Here is a 19,692-nt window from a genome sequence, read left to right as displayed (position 1 = left end):
AGGTCACTGCATCCCCCCCTGCCCCCCCCCTCCCCATTTAATTTATGCCTCTTCCTGCCCAGGAGGGGCAATAAACGAGGATGACGATGAGGATGTGGTTGTGGGGTCACAAGGATGTGCTTATGGGGTCGCTGTCACTAGGGAGGGACCCAGGCATCTGGGTAGGGTACAAGGATGTGGTTATGGGGTCACGAGGATGTGCTTATGGGGTCGCTGTCACTAGGGAGGGACCCAGGTATTATGGCAAGGATGAAGTTACGGGGTCGTTGTCACTAGGAAGGGACCCAGGCATCCGGGTAGGGGACAAGGATGTGGTTATGGGGTCAGGAGGATGTGGTTATGGAGTCACTGTCATCAGGAAGAGACTCGGGCATCCAGACAAGGACAAGGTTATGGGGTCACTGTCCCTGGGAGGGGACCCAAGTGTCCCACCAGGGACGAGGCCACCAGGACCCCAAGTGTCCAGGGGGGGGAGCCTCGTCACTGCCCTGAGGTGCCACGAGTGGCCTCGGGCCTCAGCCCGCAGCGAGGCGGGGGAATGGAAGGGGGAGGGAAGCGGTTTTGGGGCCGAACGGTGGTTTTGGGGCCGTCCAGTGCTGCTTCCGCTCTGCCACCAGTGCCGTGGTGCCACCGCGTCCCCGTCACTTGTCATGGGGTACCCCCACCTCGCCGCCTGCCTCTGGGGTGAGTCATATCCACCCCCTCCCCAACCCCAGTGTGGATTTGGGTTGAAACGGAGGGGAATAGGAAAAGGGGAAACTGAGGAAGGGGGAAGCAGGTCAGGGCTGTAGCAGGGAATGGTCCAAATTGAAATTGCAGCAAAATAGGTTTTTTTGAATCCTGTGAGGAGGCTGGAGGGGTGTCAGATACCAAATGGAGGGGTTTGCCCCCAAAACGGTGGCTTTGAACCTGGGAACGGACATGGTTGAACCCTAACGTGGGGTTTTGAGCCCTGAAAAAGGGGGCGGTGAGCTCTGATGCGGGTGGGATGACCTTAAAAAGTAAGGTTTTTAGCCCCCAGAAGTAAGGTTTTTAGCCCCAGTGGGTGGGTTGGAGCTCTGATGGGGAGAGATGAGCCCCAGAAGGAGGTCTACATCCCCCAAAAGAAAGGTTTGAGACCCAAAAGGGGATTTTGAGACCTGATTTGGGGGGGGGGGGGGGCAGGAAGGGTGTTCTTAACCCCAAAGGTAAGGGCTGAGTTGGGATGGGGAAGAATGAGGCTCACAAGGGGGTTTTGAGCCATGATGGGGGGGCATTTGGGCCCAGAGAGGGGGTGTTTGGTCCCAAAAGTAGGGATCGACACCCCCAAAAGAAGAGTTTGAGACCCAAAAGAGGGGGGTGAGATGGGCGGAGGAGAATGTGAGCCCAGAAAAGGGGATGTTTAGCCCCAAAATGGTAGGGCAGAGCTCATATGGGAAGGGTTGAGCCCCAAAAGGGGAGTGTTCAGCCCCAAAAAGGAGGTTTTGAGTCACGAAAGGAGGCGCTGAGCCCCAAAAAGGAGATTTTGGTTTGTAATAGGAAGTGTTGAGCCCCAAAAAGGGGGGTTTGAGCCCCAAAAAGGAGGTTTTAAGTCACGATAGGAAATCTTTGAGCTCCGAAAAGGAGGTTTTAATTTCTGAGGAGGGGGGGATGAGTCCCAAAATGCAGGGTTTGAGCCCTGATGAGGTGTTTGGACTCCCTAAATGGGGGGGTTGAGACACAAAAAGAAGGGTTTGAAATCCCAAAAGGGGGGTTGAGACTTGAGGGGGTATTTAGCCCCCAGAACGGGGTTATTTAGCTCCCCCCAAAAAAGGGGAGGGGGGGGCAAAAAGAAAGGTTTGAGCCTCAAAAGGGAATTTTGAGCTCTAGTGAAGGGGGGCTGAGCCCCAAAAGTGGGGAGGGGGGCGTGCTTAGAAAAGGGGGATTTGGAGCTACCCAAAGGAGATTTTTGAGCCCCCCAGATGAGTTGAGAGCCCTATGGGGGTGTCACAGAGCACTGACACCCCCCATAATTTCCCCCCCTTCTAGCACTGTGCTGCCTCCTGAGCCTCCTCCATGCCGCTGCCGGCACAGCGTCCACCCGTGAGTTACAGGGGGGGATGGGGGGGCTCAGACCCGGGTCCTCTCCCCATCCTTTTGGGGAGGGGGGGAGCTTGGGACCCACCCTCATTCCCCCTCCCCCCGATGTCCCCTGCAGTGCAGTGTGACACCCAGTCCTGCTCCGCCAGCAGCTGCTGCCTGGGGCTCCCTAGGACGAGTAGTAGGCAGCAGGGGGGGGGACGCTGGGTCTGCAGGTGCCCCCACGGCATGGTCCACACCGTCCAAAACTCCGCCGTCGTCTGCCAAGGTAACAGGGCAAACGCTTTCACCATTCCCCCCCTTTTTTATATTTCATTTCCCCTTTTTTCACACTTTCCCCACCCCATAACCTCTTTTTTTTTCTTTTCTTTCCCCATTTGGGGGATTGCTGAGAGCAAACCCCCTCCCCCCCCCAAATTGTGACCCCCTTCCTTTCCCCACCCCATAGCCCTTTAACCTCTTTTTTTCCCCCATTTTCCCCAAACCGTGACCCCCTTGCCCTACAGAGGCCTGCAACGTCACCACCCTGGGGACGATCAGGGAACGCTGCAAGGAGACAAAGGTGGGGTTTGGGTGGAAAAAGAGGGGTTTTGGGCAAAAGAAGGGGGGCATGGATGAAGGGAGGGAGGGATGGAGAAAGGGAGGGATGGATGGACAGACAGATGGAGGATTCTGGGGTTCCAGGGTGGGTGGTGAGGCAGGGAAGGACAGACAGAAGGACAGACAGATGTCCGTGGGGTGCAGGTCAATGTCACTGTCCCCCCTGTGTGTCCCCCCCCAGAGCTCCCCGTTGTGCTCCCAGCTGTTGAACACCACTGAGGACCTGAAGAAAACCTGTGAAAACACCACAAAGGAAGGGCTTCAGGTGACACGGGGGACAGCAGGCCTGTCCCAGTGTTCCTCCTGTTCCGGTGTCTGTCCCCATGTCCCTCCCGTCCTGGTGTCTGTCCCCTACACATGTCCATCCCCTACATGCCTCCATCCCCTACACATGTCCATCCCCATGTCTGTCCTCCTACACACATCCATCCCCAACGGGCATTCATCCCCACGTCCATCCTCTACACGTGTCCATCCCCTACATGCCTCCAGCCCTGCCTCCAGCCCCCTACACACATCTATCCCCGTGTCTGTCCTCCTCCGCACCTCCATCCCCTCCACGCGCTCATCCCTGTGTGCCTCCCCCCCCCCGCCCCGTGCCCCCCCAGGCCATGCTGAGCCAGCTGCAGAACATGGTGATGAAGGAGCAGTGCAACCAGCACGGAGCCATCGCCGCCGCGCTGCTGATGGAGAGCACAGAAGCCATCATGCTGCAGGCAGCCCACACAGACATTCTGGAGCTGAACACCACCACCATACGTATGCCACCCCCTCCCCAGCACCCATGGGTGCCCCCGATGCTCCCCGAACCCTTGCAGCACCCCAAAAGCTTTTGGGGCATTGCAATGCCCTGAGAGCCAGCTTGGCGTTTCGCTCGTACCCATTCCCTGGAGTCTGCAAGAGCACGGTGGTGCTCAGGGCAGGCAAAAGACCCCAGATGCCTTTTTTTTGTTGCCCCAAATCAGAGGCCAAGACAGAGCTGGTGAATGATACGTGCATAACTTTGGGGCGGGAACTGGAGCTGAATGTGAACGAGGAGAAGCTGAACATCAACTGCAGCATGTTGCCAACAAGTATGGCCATTGCACGTGGGGGGTGCGGGAGGAGACCAAGAAGCCTAAATTTGCTATTTGGGGGTGGTTTTGACCCATCTCTCTGGGCAGACACGGAAGCGGTGGCCTTCATCGTCTACAAGGGGTTGGAGGACTTGCTGAATAACATCACAGAGCTGCCCCAGTGGGTGCTCAACTCCCACGTAGTCGGCGGCACCGTGGGGAAAGTCAACATCACCTTCCCCGTCACCTTCAATATCACCCTGAAGCACCAAAAGGTGGGTGCTGGGGGGCCCTGGGGTGCTGCTGGGCAGGCGCTGGGTGGGGATTTTTACAAGTATTGCACGGCAGGACCTGTTGCAGCAGGGGCGTTGCAATGGTGCAAGTTCGGAGCGTGGCTTTGGTGCGGTTTGGTGTGAATTCAGGGTTGGTGCAGCCCCATCCTGGTGCAAATTCAGATCCAGCGTAAATTCAGGGTTGGTGTAAATCCCCAGCCCAGTGTGAATTTGGACTGTGTGCATCCCTGTCACAATGCAAACCTGGATCCAGCACAAATCCAGACTCGGTGCATCCCCATTCTGCTGCAAATCTGGACTCCGTGCAAATTTGGGTCAATGCATCCCCATCCTGGTGCAAATTTTGGGTTGGTGCATGCCCCTCCTGGTGCAAATTCAGACTCAGAGCATGTCCATCCCTATGCAAATCTGGATCCTCTGCCACTTTGGGTCTGTGCATCCCCACCCTGATGCAAATCTGTATTTCTTGCAAACTCACTTCAGTAAACACCGCCCTGGTGCAAACCCAGATCCAGCGCAAATTCCGGACCGGTGCATTCCTGCCCTGGTGCTAATTCGGATTTGGTGTGTCTCTTTCCTGGTGCAAATCTGCATGTGGTGCAAATCCTGATTTGGTGCGGCCCTGTCCCGGTATACATTCAGACTTGGTGCATCCCCATCCTGGTGCAAATTCGGACCTGGTGCATCCCCATCCTGGTTCGAATCTGGGGTCGGTACATCCCTGTCCCAGTGCCAATTAGGATCCCATGCAGATCTGGGGCTGGTGCATCCCATCGTGGTACAAACCAGGATTCCATGCAGATTTGGGCTGGTGCATCCTCCTGGTGCAAACATTGCATTCGGCGCATCCCGGTGCGAATTCAGATTTGTGCATCCTCACCCCAGAGCAAATCTGGGCTCGGTGCATCTCCCAAATTCAGATCTCGTGAAAATTCAGGGTTGGCGCATCCCCAAGCCAAGGCTCGGTGCATCCCTATCCCCGTTGGCACCCAAAGGTGGGAAGGGGCGACACCAACCCTATGCGGGGCTGAAACCTCGAGCGGGGTCATGCTCCGCAGATACCGTGGGAGGGTGAGGAGCTGCTCTGCGTGTCCTGGAAGCTGAACGGCTCCAAGGGGCAGTGGACTCCGGAGGGCTGCCGACGCGTAGGCGGGGACAACTCGAACTCCATCTGCGCCTGCAAACACTTCTCCACCTTTGCCGTGTTAATGAACAGAAAAAACGAGGTGAGGCCCTGCGTATTTCACGTGTGCCCACACCATTTCACATTCTCTCCTTGCCCAACAGTTGAGCTTGGATGGGACAGGCGTGATGTCATGCGTGATGTTACTGTAGATGCATGAGAACTATGCGCTGGACATGGTGACCTACGTGGGGCTGTCGGTATCGCTGCTCTGCCTCTTCCTCACCATTGTCACCTTCATCCTGTGCCGCTCGCTCTGGAGCATCAGTATCTCCCTCCACCTGCAGCTCAGCATCTGCCTCTTCATCGCTGACTTCCTCCTCCTCGTGGCCGAGCACCTCACCACCAAGGAGGTAAGGGCTCCCTGGGTTCTCCTTGGGGTCTCCTCGAGCATCTTTGGTTCTCCTTGGGGTCTTCTTGAGCATCTCAGGGTCTCCTTGAGCATCTCGGGGCATTCAAGGGTTCCTTGAGGTCTCCTTGAGCATCTTGGGGTCTCCCCAGGATCTCCTTGAGCATCTTGAGTTATGGTGTAAGAAAGGTTTGAAGAAGGTTTGGAGACCTGCGGTCCAACCCCATCTCAAAGCAAGTCCCACCAGTTGAGGTTCTTCTCGGTCCTTGGTCCCATTCTTGCTGTGGGTGGGTGAGAGCACCTGAATTAGGATAACTGAGGCTGAACAGGATGTTTGGAAGCCTCCAGATCACCCCTGAACTCAAAGCAGGTCCACCCAGTTGGGGTTCCTTGAGGCTGTTGGGTCCCTTCTTCCTCTGGGAGGGTGCAGCCGCTTGAATCACAGCTGAGCTTAGGATGGAGAAGACCTTTGGAAGTCTCTGGTCCACCCTGAACTCAAAGCCCTCGCGGTTCAAGGCCACAATGGGGCGTTTGGAACATCTCCAAGGGCTGGAGATGCCATCACCTCCCGTGGTGACACCAAAGGTCCTCCAAGAGCCAACCACAGCCTCGGTGTCCCCCCACTCAGCTGGCGTGCAAGATCATAGCCGGCTTCCTCCACTACTTCTTCCTCGCCTCCTTCGCCTGGATGTTCCTGGAGGGTTTGCACCTCTTCCTCACAGTCAGGAACCTGCGCGTCCTCAACTACATCAACGCCAACCGCTTCAAGCGCAGATACATCTACCCCGTGGGCTACGGCCTACCAGCCATCGTGGTGGCCACCTCCGCCGCCATCCACCCCAAAGGCTACGGCACCAAGCAGCAGTGAGTCCCACCTAGGCTTGGGGTCAACCAAAGGGGTGGGATCGGCAGAGAACACCGTGCATTTTGCTGGAATCTCCCCCAAAAAGGACGCCACGGCGTCTGGGCGTGGGTGTTTTCAACGCCACTGAAACCGCCCCGGGGCGGTCGGGGTGTTTTTTGCCTTTTTCTGCCCATTTAGCTGCTGGCTGAACACAGAGGGAGGCTTCATTTGGAGTTTCGTCGGCCCCGTCTGCGTCATCATCCTGGTGGGTGTTTTGCTGCAGAAAAGGGGAAAAATTGAGGGGAAAGAGAAAAATTTAGACATCTTTAAGGACAGTGTTAAGCCAATGTCCAATGAACCAGGTGCACCTGGTGGAGGTGGCATTGTGGTGTGTTAATGATGGGGTTTTGTATCATCGGCCCCTTTTCCAATCCAAATTCATGATCGTGCTCATGGTTCCTCCCCCACAGACCCTAAACTGAGCAACTTTTGAGATTTGCCTAAAAAGAGCAAGCTCACACATGTATTTAAGGGTGACATTATGTCCCGCGGGCTGCGTGTGCTCGGTGGAGGTCACACCATGTAGCATTGGTGCTTTTTTATTTTTTCCTTACAGTTGACCCTTTTCCACCCCAAATTTCCAGGCCTATCTTGAGAAATTTAAATATATTTTTTTGCTTTCTGCACAGATTAATCTGACGTTTTTTCTCATCACCCTCTGGACGCTGCAGAAACGACTCTCCTCCCTCAACGCCGACGTCACAGCCATAAAAAACACCCGGTGGGTTTTTGCGCTGATGGAAAGCGTTGTTTGTTTGTTTTTTTCTTTTTTTAATTTGGAGGAAGAGCATTTGGGATGGTTTTGGGGAGAAAAACGAGGAAAATGGGTGTCCCAGCAGGCTGATGACGTTCAAGGCGCTGGCGCACGTCTGCATCCTGGGCTGCACGTGGGGTGTGGGCTTGCTGCAGGCGCCGGGGAGGGATGTGGTGGACTTTGTCTTCACCATCATCAACAGCCTCCAAGGAACCTTCATCTTCCTCGTGCACTGTGTCCTCAACCGGCAGGTACCGGGGCGGGGGGTTGAGGGGACAGGTGGCGATCTGGGGGGGACAGGGGACACTGAGGACACGGCCACACGTGCTGTCCGCAGGTGACAGAGCACTACCGGCGCTGGTTTCGGGTGCTGGGGCGGTCGCCAAAGCCCCAGGAGGCGCCCACCACCGAGATGCGGATCACCTACGTCACGGTAAGGGTGCCCGGGCCCCCTCGCACCCCCTTCCTCAGGGTGTTCGGGGGGCTGGCGAGAAACTAACGGGGTCCCTGCAACCTTTCGGACCTGTTTCTGCCTCATTTCACCCCAACTCGGGCCCTTTCTCCCCCAGGAAGGGGAAAGATCACAGAGCCACAGCGCCGAGGGCTGCGCGTGGGAGAAGTGACGGTGGGGACGCACCGGACCGGCTCGCAACCACCGTTTTTCAGCACATTCGGCCCATTTTTACCAGATTCCTGATCATCTCACCCATTTCCAGTGTGTTTTTTTTTCCCCTCTGAACAGTGTTTTTGGAGTTCCCCCCCCACAAATCCAACCAATTTTCAGCACTTTCCCCAAGAAACAAGCCATTTTTAGCTTTTTCTCTCCCATTTTTAGCACTTGCCCCAAGAAACAAATCATTTTTAGCACTTTTCCCCCTTTTCTAGTATTTTCTCCCAAGAAACAAGCCATTTTTACCATTTTCTCTCCCATTTTTACCATTTTCTTTCTTGTTAAATTAACAAGTTTTTATTGAAAGCAGAAGCATATCTTTGTGCCAGTGCTACCACTGGTGGACTTTTCTCTGAAAACAGTCTGAAATGGCTAAAAAACAGTTTCATTTTCAGCCACAGGTCCCCTTCTTATTGATTTTTCCAGCAAATTTCTCAAGCCTGGCTCAAATTTCCTAATTTTCACAGGGGAAGAGGGAGATCCCAAGGTTAATTTTCAACCCAGAGAAGGAATTTTGTTACCTGTAATGAATCGTTGTGTTTCGACTGATCGATAACATATAAATCATCCTCTCCCTCAAGTTTTAGCTTACAATCTTTTAAAAACTATCATTAAAATCAAACCACGCTTTGAATGTGTTTCCTTGGATTTAACCTGAAACTTTCGGCCACCGGGGTGGTCTGATGCAGCCGCTTTATTTGTTTAGGGGGGTAAAAGACTGAATGGTGCTGTTTCTTTAAAAAAAAAAAAAAGGAAAAAGGAAAAAAAAGAAAAAAATATTTATTGGATGATAATGTGATAATGTGCTGAATTAAGAAATGTGCAAGTGAGTGAAATTAGGGTTTTCAGAAGAATTCGGGTTGGGGTGGGTTGGATGTGGGGCTACGGCAGGGCAGAAGGTGGGGGCTGGTGGCTGCAGGAAGGGAAGGATAAATACAAGAAAAAGGATTCAAAAGTGGAAAGAAAAAAAAAAAGGATTTTTCCAGAAATTTCTGAGAGTTAGGCAGAAACCAGAGTGCAGTACTGGAGCTAGGGGGAAAAAGGAGAAATTCAGCAATGTGGAGAAACGGGACTGGTTTTGTGCCGGTGAGTGGGTTTTTACCTTTCCACAGTGGCTTTTTTTTTTTTAACCAAACCCACCCTTTTCTTTTTGGTGTTTTGTGGGCCAGGCTTGCAAGGCTCGTGGTTGCAAGGATTTCACTGGATTTAGGGATTTGTGCAGGCAAGAAACAGGAGCATGGAGCCATCAGGGTGAGCCAGATCCCCCCAGAGCTTTGTGACTTTGTCCAGCTCCTGAGAGGGAAGTTTAAAATGTGTTTTTCTACTTGCGCATTGGAAATTGTCTGAAAAGAGGAAAAAAAAACATGGCTGAAGTCAGCAATTCCAGGACTTTTCACAAATCCAATGGTTGGAGTGGGAGCAGTGCTCGTCAAACCAGATGCCGTTGGACCCCATGGTGCCACAGCTGTTCTTGTCCCTGTTGCTGTTCTTGCTCCACGTGTTCCAGTAGCTGGAGAGAGGAAAAAAGAAGAAAGAGAAGAAAAAAGAACAAAGAGAGGCAAAGGGAAAGGGAAAGGGAGAAGGAGAAAAAATAAAAAGAGCGCCACAGTGGCAGAGCTCTCCCAAGAACAGGGGAAATTTTTATTTCAAGGGAAGGAGTCTGCTAAAAAGCTCCATCCTGAACCCCAGAAGGTTGTTCTTGTTTTGTGTTGTTTTGCCACCAGCAAGAAAAAATGCTCCAATAACAGCATTTTTCTAATGTAAGCCCTTTGGTTTGTGTAAAATTACCTAAACAACCCTATTTCAGTGGCTCAAATTCACCTTTTTCTCCTCTTGGGGTGATTTTCCAATTTTAGGGAATCCCTGTATGGATTTTTTACCTCACACTTAAAGGTTTGCCATTTGTCCAGAGCCAGTCACCTCCCTCCGGCTTATACGTCACTCCCATCCAGTACATGTTGCTGTTGTTCATGTTGTCCTTCAGGAACGTCTAAAAAGGCAGAATTGGGTAAAGCAACCCCAACAAAAAAACACAACAGTTCTGGGGACCCCGTAAGTAATATGGAGAATCTCTAAGCTTTTGGTAATTGGTGATATCATCACCACAGCTGAGCAGCATTTTTTGGTAAAAAGTGAATAGATTTGGTGCCTTAAAGCAAAATGCAAACACAGTGCTCTGGAAAGGATATTTTAACCCTTTTTGACTCATTTTTAGCACTTACTCCTAAAAAGAAGTTTTACTTTACCAAACTTGGCTTAGCCACCAAGCACTTGTCTCTACTTCAAATAACTGAGCAGATGGCCAATTTAAGCCAAGAAAAAAAAAAGGAGGTTTTGGAGGTCCCCTGTTTGCCAGAGTAGGAATTCTGCTAAAAATAGGGGGTTTGGGCACTGTGCAAGCTGAAAAAATGGCAGTTTTTCACTTGAAAGTGTCTGGCTGACCTGCTCCAGCTCCGATTCGACAATGACCAGGTGAGCGTCTTGGTCAATGCAGGTCTCCTTCGCATCCGACCAGCTCATCGTCTCCGTCGAGAAGTAGTAGCAGCTCCTCTCGAAGATCTTCCAGCCAGCCAAGCACTTGTTGTCCGGGAGAGTTTGGCAGATCAGCGCTGGAAGGACAAGAAACCCCCAAAACGTCTCAAAATCAGCACAGGTCACCCCAGTTTTCCAGCATTTTGGGGCCAAACCCAGGTTTTTCTCCTGGTGCGTGACCAGGTGATGGGGCACCGTCACGACAGCGATACTCCCGTAGCTTTACCTGCGATGTCCTGCAGCTCTTTGTAGTACCTGCGCATCCCGCTCCGCACCCTCGTCTGCTCCTGCCGCGACTCCGACATCTCCTGCAGCACTGGGGAGCACAGCAGGGTGAGCCCCCTCTACCCACCCACCCTTTTTCCCGCTCCCCCCTTTGGGTTTCCCAAATCTTCGGCTTTTTCTCCCGAGATTTAGTTCATTTCCGCATGCAGAAATGGGCTGTAAAAGCTCCTGCATCACCAGCTGCCTGTTTTGCTGCACGGTTTTCTTTTTGGGTGACATTTTGCTGCAATATCACTCATAATAACATTTAATTAATCACTCATTTGGCAGCAGTTAAGGAGTTGGCCAATTATATTTGACTTTTGCAGAATTTTCAATAGGATTTACACCCTTCCTGTCCTGTAACAGAGGTAACAGGGTGGATTTCCCCCCCGGTGAGCTCCTAATCCACAGCCAGGGTAACTCCCATGACACCTAGAGGGCTGATTTGCTCCTGTTTGCACCCTTTTGGGGCTAATTCCATTGGGATTGAGGCCAGAGCTTGGCCAGTGCCCAATTTATGCTGTTACCCCACAGCAGTTCCCCGTGGATCAGTGGAAATTGGAACCAAACCGAAGCTGGTGATGTTCCACTAAGAGATGGAGCAGAACCAGGAGCCACCCTCCCCCAAAAAAGTCATTTTTTATTCAATTTACACCAAGTAATGAAACGTGGTGCCGGAAAGGACACAAACACCCCAAAATCAGGGCCTCCCAGCTCCCACTAAGCTGGGAGCACATCACCGTGGGGCTGCGCATCCAAGGACCTACTGTTAACTTGGGTCTCTGACTGGTTCGACTTCAAGAGCTCCAACTCCGCCGTGATTTGCACTTCTGGAATGGAAATGATGGAAAAAAACGTGGCTGGATCACATCAAGGAATGTGCAGTGACCTCTAAATTTACCCAGTTTAAGATTTTTTGGGCTGAGTGAGAGATTTATTGTGAATTTACACCCTGGACCAAAGATGGAGCACCGATGGCGTGGGGGGAAGGAGGCAGATGTAGCACCCCGAGGGCAATTTGGAGACCCTAAAACTCATGTAATGGAGTGGAAATTTAAGTATTTGTGGTGACCGATGGGCTTTAGCTACAATATCAGCAAGGATGCGTGCTTAAAGCATCAAGAGACGCACGTTATTTTTCACGGTGAGAAAGCTTTTTTTAGGGTGTTTCACCAAACCAGCTGCCTCCCAGCCCAGCGGGGCCGCTTGTGGGGCCACTTACGTTTCACCAAGACCAGCGCGAGGAGCAGCACCCACGCGACGAAGCTCAGCGCCAGCAAGACGTAGAGGACGGCCACCGACGTCTGCCTGGGGCCCCGTCCGGACTCCGGGTCGTCTGCGGAGAGCAGTGCGGGGAAATCAGGGAGGAATCAGGAGAAAAACCCACTCGAGCCCTCTGGTGTCAGCCTAGGTGAGACAAAACGAAGCGACTGACCTGTTCGGGAAGGATTTGGAGACGCCGGTTTCCCCGCCAAGATGTAAACCCCTGTGGAGAGGAAGGAAAGCATCACTGGAGGGCTTTTTTAAGGCATTTTAGGGTCAAATCCTGCCCCGCTGAGGTCCTCGACCGCATGGGGAATGCAGAGAGAGGAGGTGGGTGCTACCTGTGCCTCCTTTGCTCCTCTGGCTCCGCAGATCTTCATCGGATGGTGGTGGCTTGCGATCCGACTCCGACACGGACACGTCGTCGTAATCGTCCTCGTCGGCAAAGCTGTCTGGGGACGCTACGGGAAAGAAAAATGGGTGAAATTTGGGTTTTCTTCTGGGCAGGAATCCCAGCTGTTAACAATCAGCTCGGTCCTTCGGGAAGCATCAAAAATGCAATTCCCCTTGCAGAGTTAGCTGCAGTTTTGGTAAATCCGCAGGAGCTCCGGCAAGATTTTTCTCACTAGGTATAATTTAATCATTTTTATGGAGTTTTATAATGTCGCTGCACTCTTCCGGAGCTGGGTCCTCCCCCTGGTCGCAAATCTAAGCGATTCTGCTGAAGTCTGAACTCCTCCATGCCAGGAGGGGACAAATTTCAGCTGCGAACTTGCAAACCCTTGCTTCAAGCGGGTGGAGTGATAAATTCCCTCTCACTTTCTCCAGGGAAGATTTTCAAGTTTTGGTTTCTTTAGGCAATTTGGTCTCATCTTATGGAAGGAACCAAATTCAGAGAGAAACACCGCGTATAGAGGCTTATTTGACCGAGCGAGCTGAAAATAAAGCCCAGTTCAGCCTTGGGGAGGCACCTCAGGGAGTTCTGCTTTCCACCCGTGCTACAAAAAAAAACCTGAAAAGGTGAATATGCTGACTTACCCGGCCTGAAGTCACCCAGGGGTGTCATCTTCCCAGCAACGGAGTAAATTCCTGCCAAAAAAAGGGAAGGAAAAGAGTGTTCAGGATAACAGCAGGATACTCAAAAACTCTTGTAACGCCATCACCACTGGCGAGGGTGCCACTGATGCTTTTTGAACGTCCGGCGCAGAGTTTGTGTGTGTGAAATTAGGTGAAAACCTGGAGATTTAGGGGATTTTTCAGCTAAGAGCGGAACCCGTGTGACCCTGCGCATCCCAATGCGTTTTGCCCCGCTCCGTACCACGACGCTGCCCTCCCGTGCGATCCGACGCCTCCCCACCTCACCGGGACCCCCGCCACTCCCAGAAACGCCCAGAAAAGGTGTTTTCACCCCGCTTTTTACCTGCTTGTCTCACCAGCCGCTTGGCAGGGAGCGGCGGGGGGCCCAGCCAGTTGCCGTAGGTCTCTTGCTGGGCCATGCTTGGCCGGGGCGAGCGGCCGCGCAGGCGCCCGGCGGGGAGCTAAACCCCCCGGCACGCAGCCCGGCACACCCCTCGCCGCCTCCGGCACCCCATTTTGGCCAGCGGTTCGGCCCCAAGGTTTCGGTTCCTCTCCGCGCCGGGACGACGGTGGCATGCAAATGGGGGACAAGGCTGCACTCTTCCCACCACAAGTAAAAGGGTTTTTTTTTTTGGGGGGGGGGGGGGGTGGGGGGTGGTAATGGGATCGGTATTTTAGGGGGCGACGGGGCTGTACCGAAACGGTGACACTGCTGGAGCTCTGTCACCTGTGGGGATTTGAAAGAGGCTCCTAAAAAGCTGTGGTTTTTAGGGGGTTGTGAATAAAACCACCCCGCACACAACGCGGTGGTGTTTGGGGGCATTGGACGCCGTGCGGGTGAAATCCCAAATCTTCCAGCAGGGCCTGTGCTCGCCCCGGGAAGGGGAATCCAGCAGCGAGGCTTTTCGGCAAAACAACCGTCGCGCTTCAACGCCCACGAGCTGGGTATTTGCATACGCACCCCGAAAACATGTTCACACCTCGGCTTTGCTGGTCTCTCTTCTGTTTTTTGGGTTTTTTTCACCTAAACCCTGGGAATAAGGTGTGCCGCGACCCTCCTCGGCGCTGCCCTGCTCCCGTTGGTTTTGTTTCAAGTTGCAATCAAAAGACTTTATTTTTTTTTCCTGATTAAGCGGCAAGCGATACGTTGAGCGCGCGGCAGGGAAGCAGCTCACAGAATGTTAACAAACACCCCAAAAATGTCCAAACCCTCCTCCAGGTCTAACCCCATCGCGGCGCTGGACCCCGGGAGGATGCTCCCTTTTTCGGACGCCTCTTTCCACGCCAGCTCCTTCCTTTTCCAGAGCGAATCCCGTCTCCTGCTAAATCGGGCTGATGTTTTTAGGTCTGCGCGCCGCGTGGATTCACCCAGAGCCTGAGGAGGAGGAAGGAGGAGAATCTGCAGCAAAAACACACGGTGCGCTCACCCCCTGCGCGCGGTGATGCCTCCTGACCCCACAACCCCTTGGTTTTGTTGGTTTTTTTTTTCTCATCTTTTAAGCATTTTTTCCATTGCCTACTGTCGCACTTCCTCCGCGGCCAGTAATTACGCAGCAGCAAGTCGTCCTTCGCCCCGCAGCGTCGAGTTTTCATCCCGCACTTGCTTTTGCCGTCTTTTTGCTGGTTTTCCCCCGTTTTTAAGCCCCCTAGCAGCCGCGCTCGCAGATCCAGGCCTCGGCACTGCTGCAGGTGGCGTCGTTCCAGAGGCCCCTGGAGGAGACGGTGGCACAGTCCTCGCCATGCTGGCCCACGTTGTTGGGTTCGCCGCTCTTCCAAAACCTGCGGGGGGACATGCCGGTTTGGGTAGGAAGCGCTACATTTGGAAACCGGTTGGTTTTTATGTTTTTTTTTAAAGGTTCTACGGAGGGAGCAGCCAGGCGGAGAGCACACCCGCCCCACCGCTTCCACTCCTCTCCTTTTAACGCCTCGAAGAAGCTCTACTTCCATTTCAGTAGTTTTCCCTTTTCTCCCCCGTTTAGCATCAAACAGCTCCATTTCAATTTCGGTGCTTTTCCCCCAAATCCTGAGGATGAGGAGAGCTGTCAGAAATAATCCCTGGGCCTCGGGGTGAGGACACTCAGCTGGGAATGCACTGAGTGGGTGCTGCGGCTCCTCGTGCGTTCCCACCTCAGTTCTCAGCCCCAAAACCAAAGCGATTTGGGGGGAAAACACCAAAATCTAGCCTGCAGCCGTTCCTCTTACCTTTCCCTCCACCCCACGCTTTCAGGTACCATAAAACCTTTTCCTGTGCCATTTTCACGCTCCACCAGAGCAGAGCATGCGGGTGGGTCAGTAAGGGTGCAGCCCTCGGCTTTTTTGGGGCAAAAAAAGCATTAAAAAGCCGGGTTAGGGGGGCTATTTGCCCTCCGATGCTGCTGGAAAACTTACGCAAGAGAAAGGGAGCGGCCGTCCAACCACTGCCAGTCGCCTTCCTTGTGCATGTCGCTCAGGCCCAGCCAGAACACCCGCGTCTCCATGATGTGATTTGCCAGAAATTTCTGTAAACGGGGGGAAAAAAGAGGCTTCTGGATGGGAAGGGGGCACCAACGTGGAGCTGCCGTTTGGCTTTTGGCAGCACCGAGGTCGTCGACAGCAGTCGGTGACGCTGGGGAGCCCGTCCCTGGCGGGGGACGAGTGCGAGGTGCCACCAGCGTGGCACAAAAGGGGACATTTCCCGTCGGAAATGCGAATAAAAGTGCTGAGGTTTCTAACAGCTGGAGGGAGAAGTTCTTTTCAGACCAAATATGCTTTAAAAGCCAGGCAGGTAGAAGCAGTCTTGTGAAGGTGAGGTAGGCATTGTCTAAACTGGGGTGGAAACACCCATTTGTGCCCAATTTCAGGTGGATCGCTCCAATTAATTCTGTAATTTCTATGATTTCAAAATCGTTTTCTCTTTCCCACGTGATCACGAGGAGGGATCGCACATGGAGCACACCCCGATGGAGGCGAGCGCCTCTCTCACACCCCAGGATCCCCCTCGGGGTCACGCAGGCGACGGGGGCGGCCGCTCCCCACAGACATTTCCCAAGGGATGCTTAAATCACGCCAGTCGTTTTGGGGACAAACCCAACAGATTTGGCCAAGCCACTTCAGAACCACAGGGGAACCTCAAGGCTGGGGGACTCGGATGCTTTTTCCCAGCTGTGAAGGCTCAAACAGCCCGTGCTTAACCTCCTGCTTTCCATTTGCTTTGTATAAGCCTAATTTTCTTCTAAATGCATTAAATTGGGGGGGGGGGGGGGTGTTTTGGTTTTTTGGTGCTTTTTTTGTGGAAATCCTCGGCTTACGTTTTCCAGCTCGCTGTTGACGATGGCCAGCTGACCGCCGAGCTCGGCGCAGGAGGTTTTAGCGTCCATCCAGGGTTTAGGATCGGTGGAGAAAAAATAGCAGGTTTTGGCGAACTGCAGCCAGCCGGCGGGACAGCTTGTGCAGAGAATTTCTGAGAGAAAACGGGGAAAAGAAAAAAAAAGCTGAGGTGGGTGAGCGCGGGGGGACGCCTGCGGGCTCAGCTCAGCCTCTCCCCCTCACCTGAGAGGTTTCGCAGCCCCTCCAGCGCTGTGCTGAGGAGCGTCGCCGCGCGGCTCTGCTCCTGCCGCAGCTCCGCCAGCTGCTCCAGCGCCTGCTCCGGCGCCTCCCTTCCCTCTGCCGGGGCGGAAAACGAGAGAGAAAGGTAATTCAGGTTTCGCCAGAAGAAACCCAAAGAAACCATGTTTACGGCCCTTCCCCATTTCCTTTCCGCCCTGATTTATGCTGTGGCTTTCGCTGGGTATTTTTCCCGGCCTGAGCTGGTGTTCTCTCAGCTTCACGCATGGAAACCTCAAAGCCCTTTCACTGAACGTTGGGGGTTTTTTGTGTGTGTGTTTATCAACAGGCTGAGAAAGACTTCCTTCCATTAGCATTATACTTGGTATACGCGGTACTTCAAACTCCTTGAGATCGGCTCCGTGAGCTCCCAGTGCTACCAGCACATCTTAGGAATCTTTAGACCGTCTGCCCAGTGCTTTGGGATAGAAGGACTGAATTTAACGATTTTTCATCAAAATCAGGCTCTCACCCAGGACGCGGATGCGATCCGACAGCTCCTTCCCGCACTCCGTTTTGCACTGTGCCATCTTCCACTGCATGTTCTCCATTTCTCGGGACACTGGAGGGAGGAAAAACTTTGCTTTTTGACCCCGCTGCCCTCACCCGGTGTTAAACGCTGGGATTCTTCCTGAATTTCCCCCCAAACCACCTTGTCCTTGGCGTACCATTTAGAAGTTGGCTCTGAATCACCTGGAGCTCGCCTGAGAGCTGCTTATCTAAGAGGAAAACAAGAGGAGAAACCTCAAAACAAGCCCATGGCCACCTCCATCCCGCCAGAAGGGATGATTTTGGTTGGGTTTAAGGGAAAAGCCACCCCCAGAAGCAGCAGGTTTCGTACCGAGGGCGTGCTGGACCTCCGAGAGGTTGTGCCAGGCTGTCGTGTGGCTCCTCTCGCCCTGCAGCCGGGCTTGGGCCAGCGCCTCCCACACCGCCGACACTGGAGAAAGGAGCCAGAGGTTTTGTTCCGTTTGCTGGTCTTTTCCCCCAAAATTGTGCCTGCCTCGCGCTTGGCGGGGGCGATCCGGTTGTGCGTGCTGGTCTCACCTCTGTGGGTGTTTATGATGGTGAGAGCCATGAAGATCACGAAGCCAAGGGCCAGCAGCGCGTACAGCAGCACAACGGCTCTCTGCGGGGACGAGGGCAGGAGGGACAGCACTGCTGGGGGCAAAAAAAAGGGTGAGGCAGCCACAAAGACCTCCCTCCCCTGCAAACCTTTTGGAGAAGAGCACAAAGAGGAGAGATTCCCCCAGGCTCTCTCCTGAGAAGCTCCACCGCTCCCTTCTCCACACCCAAACCTCTTTTTCTTTCTGATCGCAACGGAAGAATTATGAAGCAGAATTTAGCTATAATTTTGGCAAAAGACCCATGTCCAGAGCTAAAAGCCTCCGTTTTCTTGTGTTTTAACTCCAGAGCCATTCCCTCAACCCTGGTGTGGCCCTGCTACCTCCTTTGGGTGCTTTCCTCTGCTCTTCTTCCTCCAACAGCATGTCCCTGGTGAGCTCCCACTTCTCAACGGTGCTCTCAGCGCCATCGTTCCGTGCCATCTCTGGTCCTTCTTCCCTTTGATATCACCCCAATTTTATGCGGTCGTGAAGATGCGTCAGCTCTTCCGGGGGAAGCGAATGTTCATATTTCATAATTCAGATTTCCAAGAAAAAAATTAAATGTGCACGCTCAGGAGCTTTTGGAGTGGCTGCGGCGCTTGTGCAGCCTCTCGCCACACGCCACTTCCCCGCTGTTTTTTTACAAGTTCACCATCACACTGCTCAAGTGAAGCCAATACCCCTCCGAGGTGGTGGGTTTTGAAGGTTTTGTGCCAAAATGATGTGGTGCGTGCCCAAATCCATCTTTGCTTTGGTTTGGTTTTTGGTGGGAAGTCGCATTTAGGATTTTGTGCGGTGCTTTTGTGGGACTTTCAAATGTTTTTAACCTGGCGCTGTAAAAATCCTCGTTCTGTTTTGACAGTGACTCCCTCGTTCCTCCTCCCGAAAATTCTTTCATTGCCTGCAGGGCTTTGAGCCAGGCGTCCCCGGGGCGATTGCAGAAAATGAAAGTTTGAATTTATGAGTAACTTCACTGTTGACTGATTTTGGCCAAATTTCACAGAGGACTGAGGCACTGGGGAAGAGCAAACACAGCCAAAAAGTGAATGGCCTTCACCCTGGCTCTCTTGCTCAGGGCAAACAGCTTCCTCCTTTTGTCCGATTTCCCCTTTTTTCATCCCGAATTTAGGGGAAGTCGAGGCTGAACTTCCCCCCAGGGTGGCCACTCATTACCCGCAGGGCCCCAACACTTCATGAGAAGCGACAGGATTGGTTTCGGGCCCAAATGCTGTGAGTTTGGCTCACACGTTCTCAGGGTGGATATATCCCCCCCCCCCCCCCCCCCCCCCCCATCCAAACATGTGATTTGTTCCAGTGACGTGGGAGAAAATTATAAAAGAAAAAAAAAATCCAGGACAGCACTTTCTAAGAAGAAAGAATCGAAAACAGAAAGAATCAGAAAGAATCAAAAACAGTGTTAGAAGAGTGGACCAAAAAAAACCAGCTCCCACACCTAAGCCCTCAACAATCCTTAACTCTTTAACCCTTTTTAGAGTTTTTATCTTTAAAGGGATATCTTCAGGATTTTTACCCTAAACGGATTTTCAACCACTTAGCAGGACCCTCAGCATCCCCATATTATCGGATCATAAAAAATCCTGAGTTGGAAGGGACCTGCGCGGATCACCGAGTCCAGATCCTGGCTCCACACACGACTACCTAAAAATTAAACTGTTATTGTCTGAGGACAACTGTCTCCCGGGGGACATGGATCACCCGGGGGGCCCGGTCTCCCTACAGCCCAGTCCCTGGGGGTATCAGGACCCTCGGTGTCCCCACAGCCCCGTCCCTGGGGACACTGGGACCCCGCACACCACGACTTCAGGCCTGGGAAATGCGGGACCCCCCCCACCCTGGCACCCCCATTTTGGGGCTGCCATTTTGTCCCCATCCCTGGGGATTTCAGCACCCCCAACGTCCCTACCCTTGGATCCCTACAGGACAGGGGCTCTGGTCACACCGACGCCCCCAGGCCCCCATTGCTCCAAGCCCCCCCCCC

At 53.2% G+C, this 19,692-nt stretch overlaps 3 protein-coding genes across 4 annotated transcripts; 1 reads left to right on the top strand and 2 right to left on the bottom strand.

The window, feature by feature from the left end:
- The first annotated feature begins 80 nt into the window (after positions 1-80).
- LOC106049450 (adhesion G protein-coupled receptor E3) lies at positions 81-8,821 on the top strand. Its single transcript, XM_013201785.3, has 16 exons — positions 81-684; positions 2,008-2,061; positions 2,177-2,326; positions 2,565-2,620; positions 2,840-2,923; positions 3,267-3,417; positions 3,624-3,731; positions 3,822-3,988; positions 5,065-5,232; positions 5,342-5,542; positions 6,167-6,402; positions 6,581-6,647; positions 7,072-7,163; positions 7,282-7,447; positions 7,534-7,629; positions 7,766-8,821. Exons 1-16 carry the CDS (start codon positions 81-83, stop codon positions 7,817-7,819), a joined length of 2,454 nt encoding a protein of 817 aa, XP_013057239.3. The 3' UTR covers positions 7,820-8,821.
- Positions 8,628-13,585, bottom strand: LOC106049451 (CD209 antigen-like protein C). The gene is made up of 10 exons (XM_048055359.2): positions 13,349-13,585; positions 12,967-13,017; positions 12,270-12,389; positions 12,101-12,151; positions 11,888-12,001; positions 11,433-11,495; positions 10,625-10,714; positions 10,309-10,475; positions 9,747-9,856; positions 8,628-9,376 (listed from the first exon to the last, which is right to left on the bottom strand). The coding sequence occupies exons 1-10, from the start codon at positions 13,422-13,424 to the stop codon at positions 9,241-9,243; spliced, it is 978 nt and encodes a 325-aa protein (XP_047911316.1). The 5' UTR covers positions 13,425-13,585; the 3' UTR covers positions 8,628-9,240.
- A 515-nt stretch (positions 13,586-14,100) lies between these two features.
- On the bottom strand, positions 14,101-18,878 carry LOC106049456 (C-type lectin domain family 17, member A-like). Of its 2 annotated transcripts, none has more exons than XM_048055360.2 (9): positions 18,035-18,878; positions 17,635-17,748; positions 17,429-17,527; positions 17,256-17,306; positions 17,060-17,149; positions 16,534-16,647; positions 16,293-16,444; positions 15,394-15,503; positions 14,101-14,784 (listed from the first exon to the last, which is right to left on the bottom strand). In XM_048055360.2, exons 1-9 carry the CDS (start codon positions 18,132-18,134, stop codon positions 14,652-14,654), a joined length of 963 nt encoding a protein of 320 aa, XP_047911317.1. In that variant the 5' UTR covers positions 18,135-18,878; the 3' UTR covers positions 14,101-14,651. The 2 variants fall into 2 exon arrangements, with proteins under 2 accessions (XP_047911317.1, XP_047911318.1); XM_048055361.2 differs by having other exon boundaries at positions 17,635-17,745; positions 18,035-18,872.
- Positions 18,879-19,692: the final 814 nt, after the last annotated feature.

This window comes from Anser cygnoides, chromosome 34 (assembly GCF_040182565.1).
Source record: "Anser cygnoides isolate HZ-2024a breed goose chromosome 34, Taihu_goose_T2T_genome, whole genome shotgun sequence".
Classification (NCBI taxonomy): domain Eukaryota; kingdom Metazoa; phylum Chordata; class Aves; order Anseriformes; family Anatidae; genus Anser; species Anser cygnoides.
This window is presented reverse-complemented; position numbering and strand designations above follow the sequence as displayed.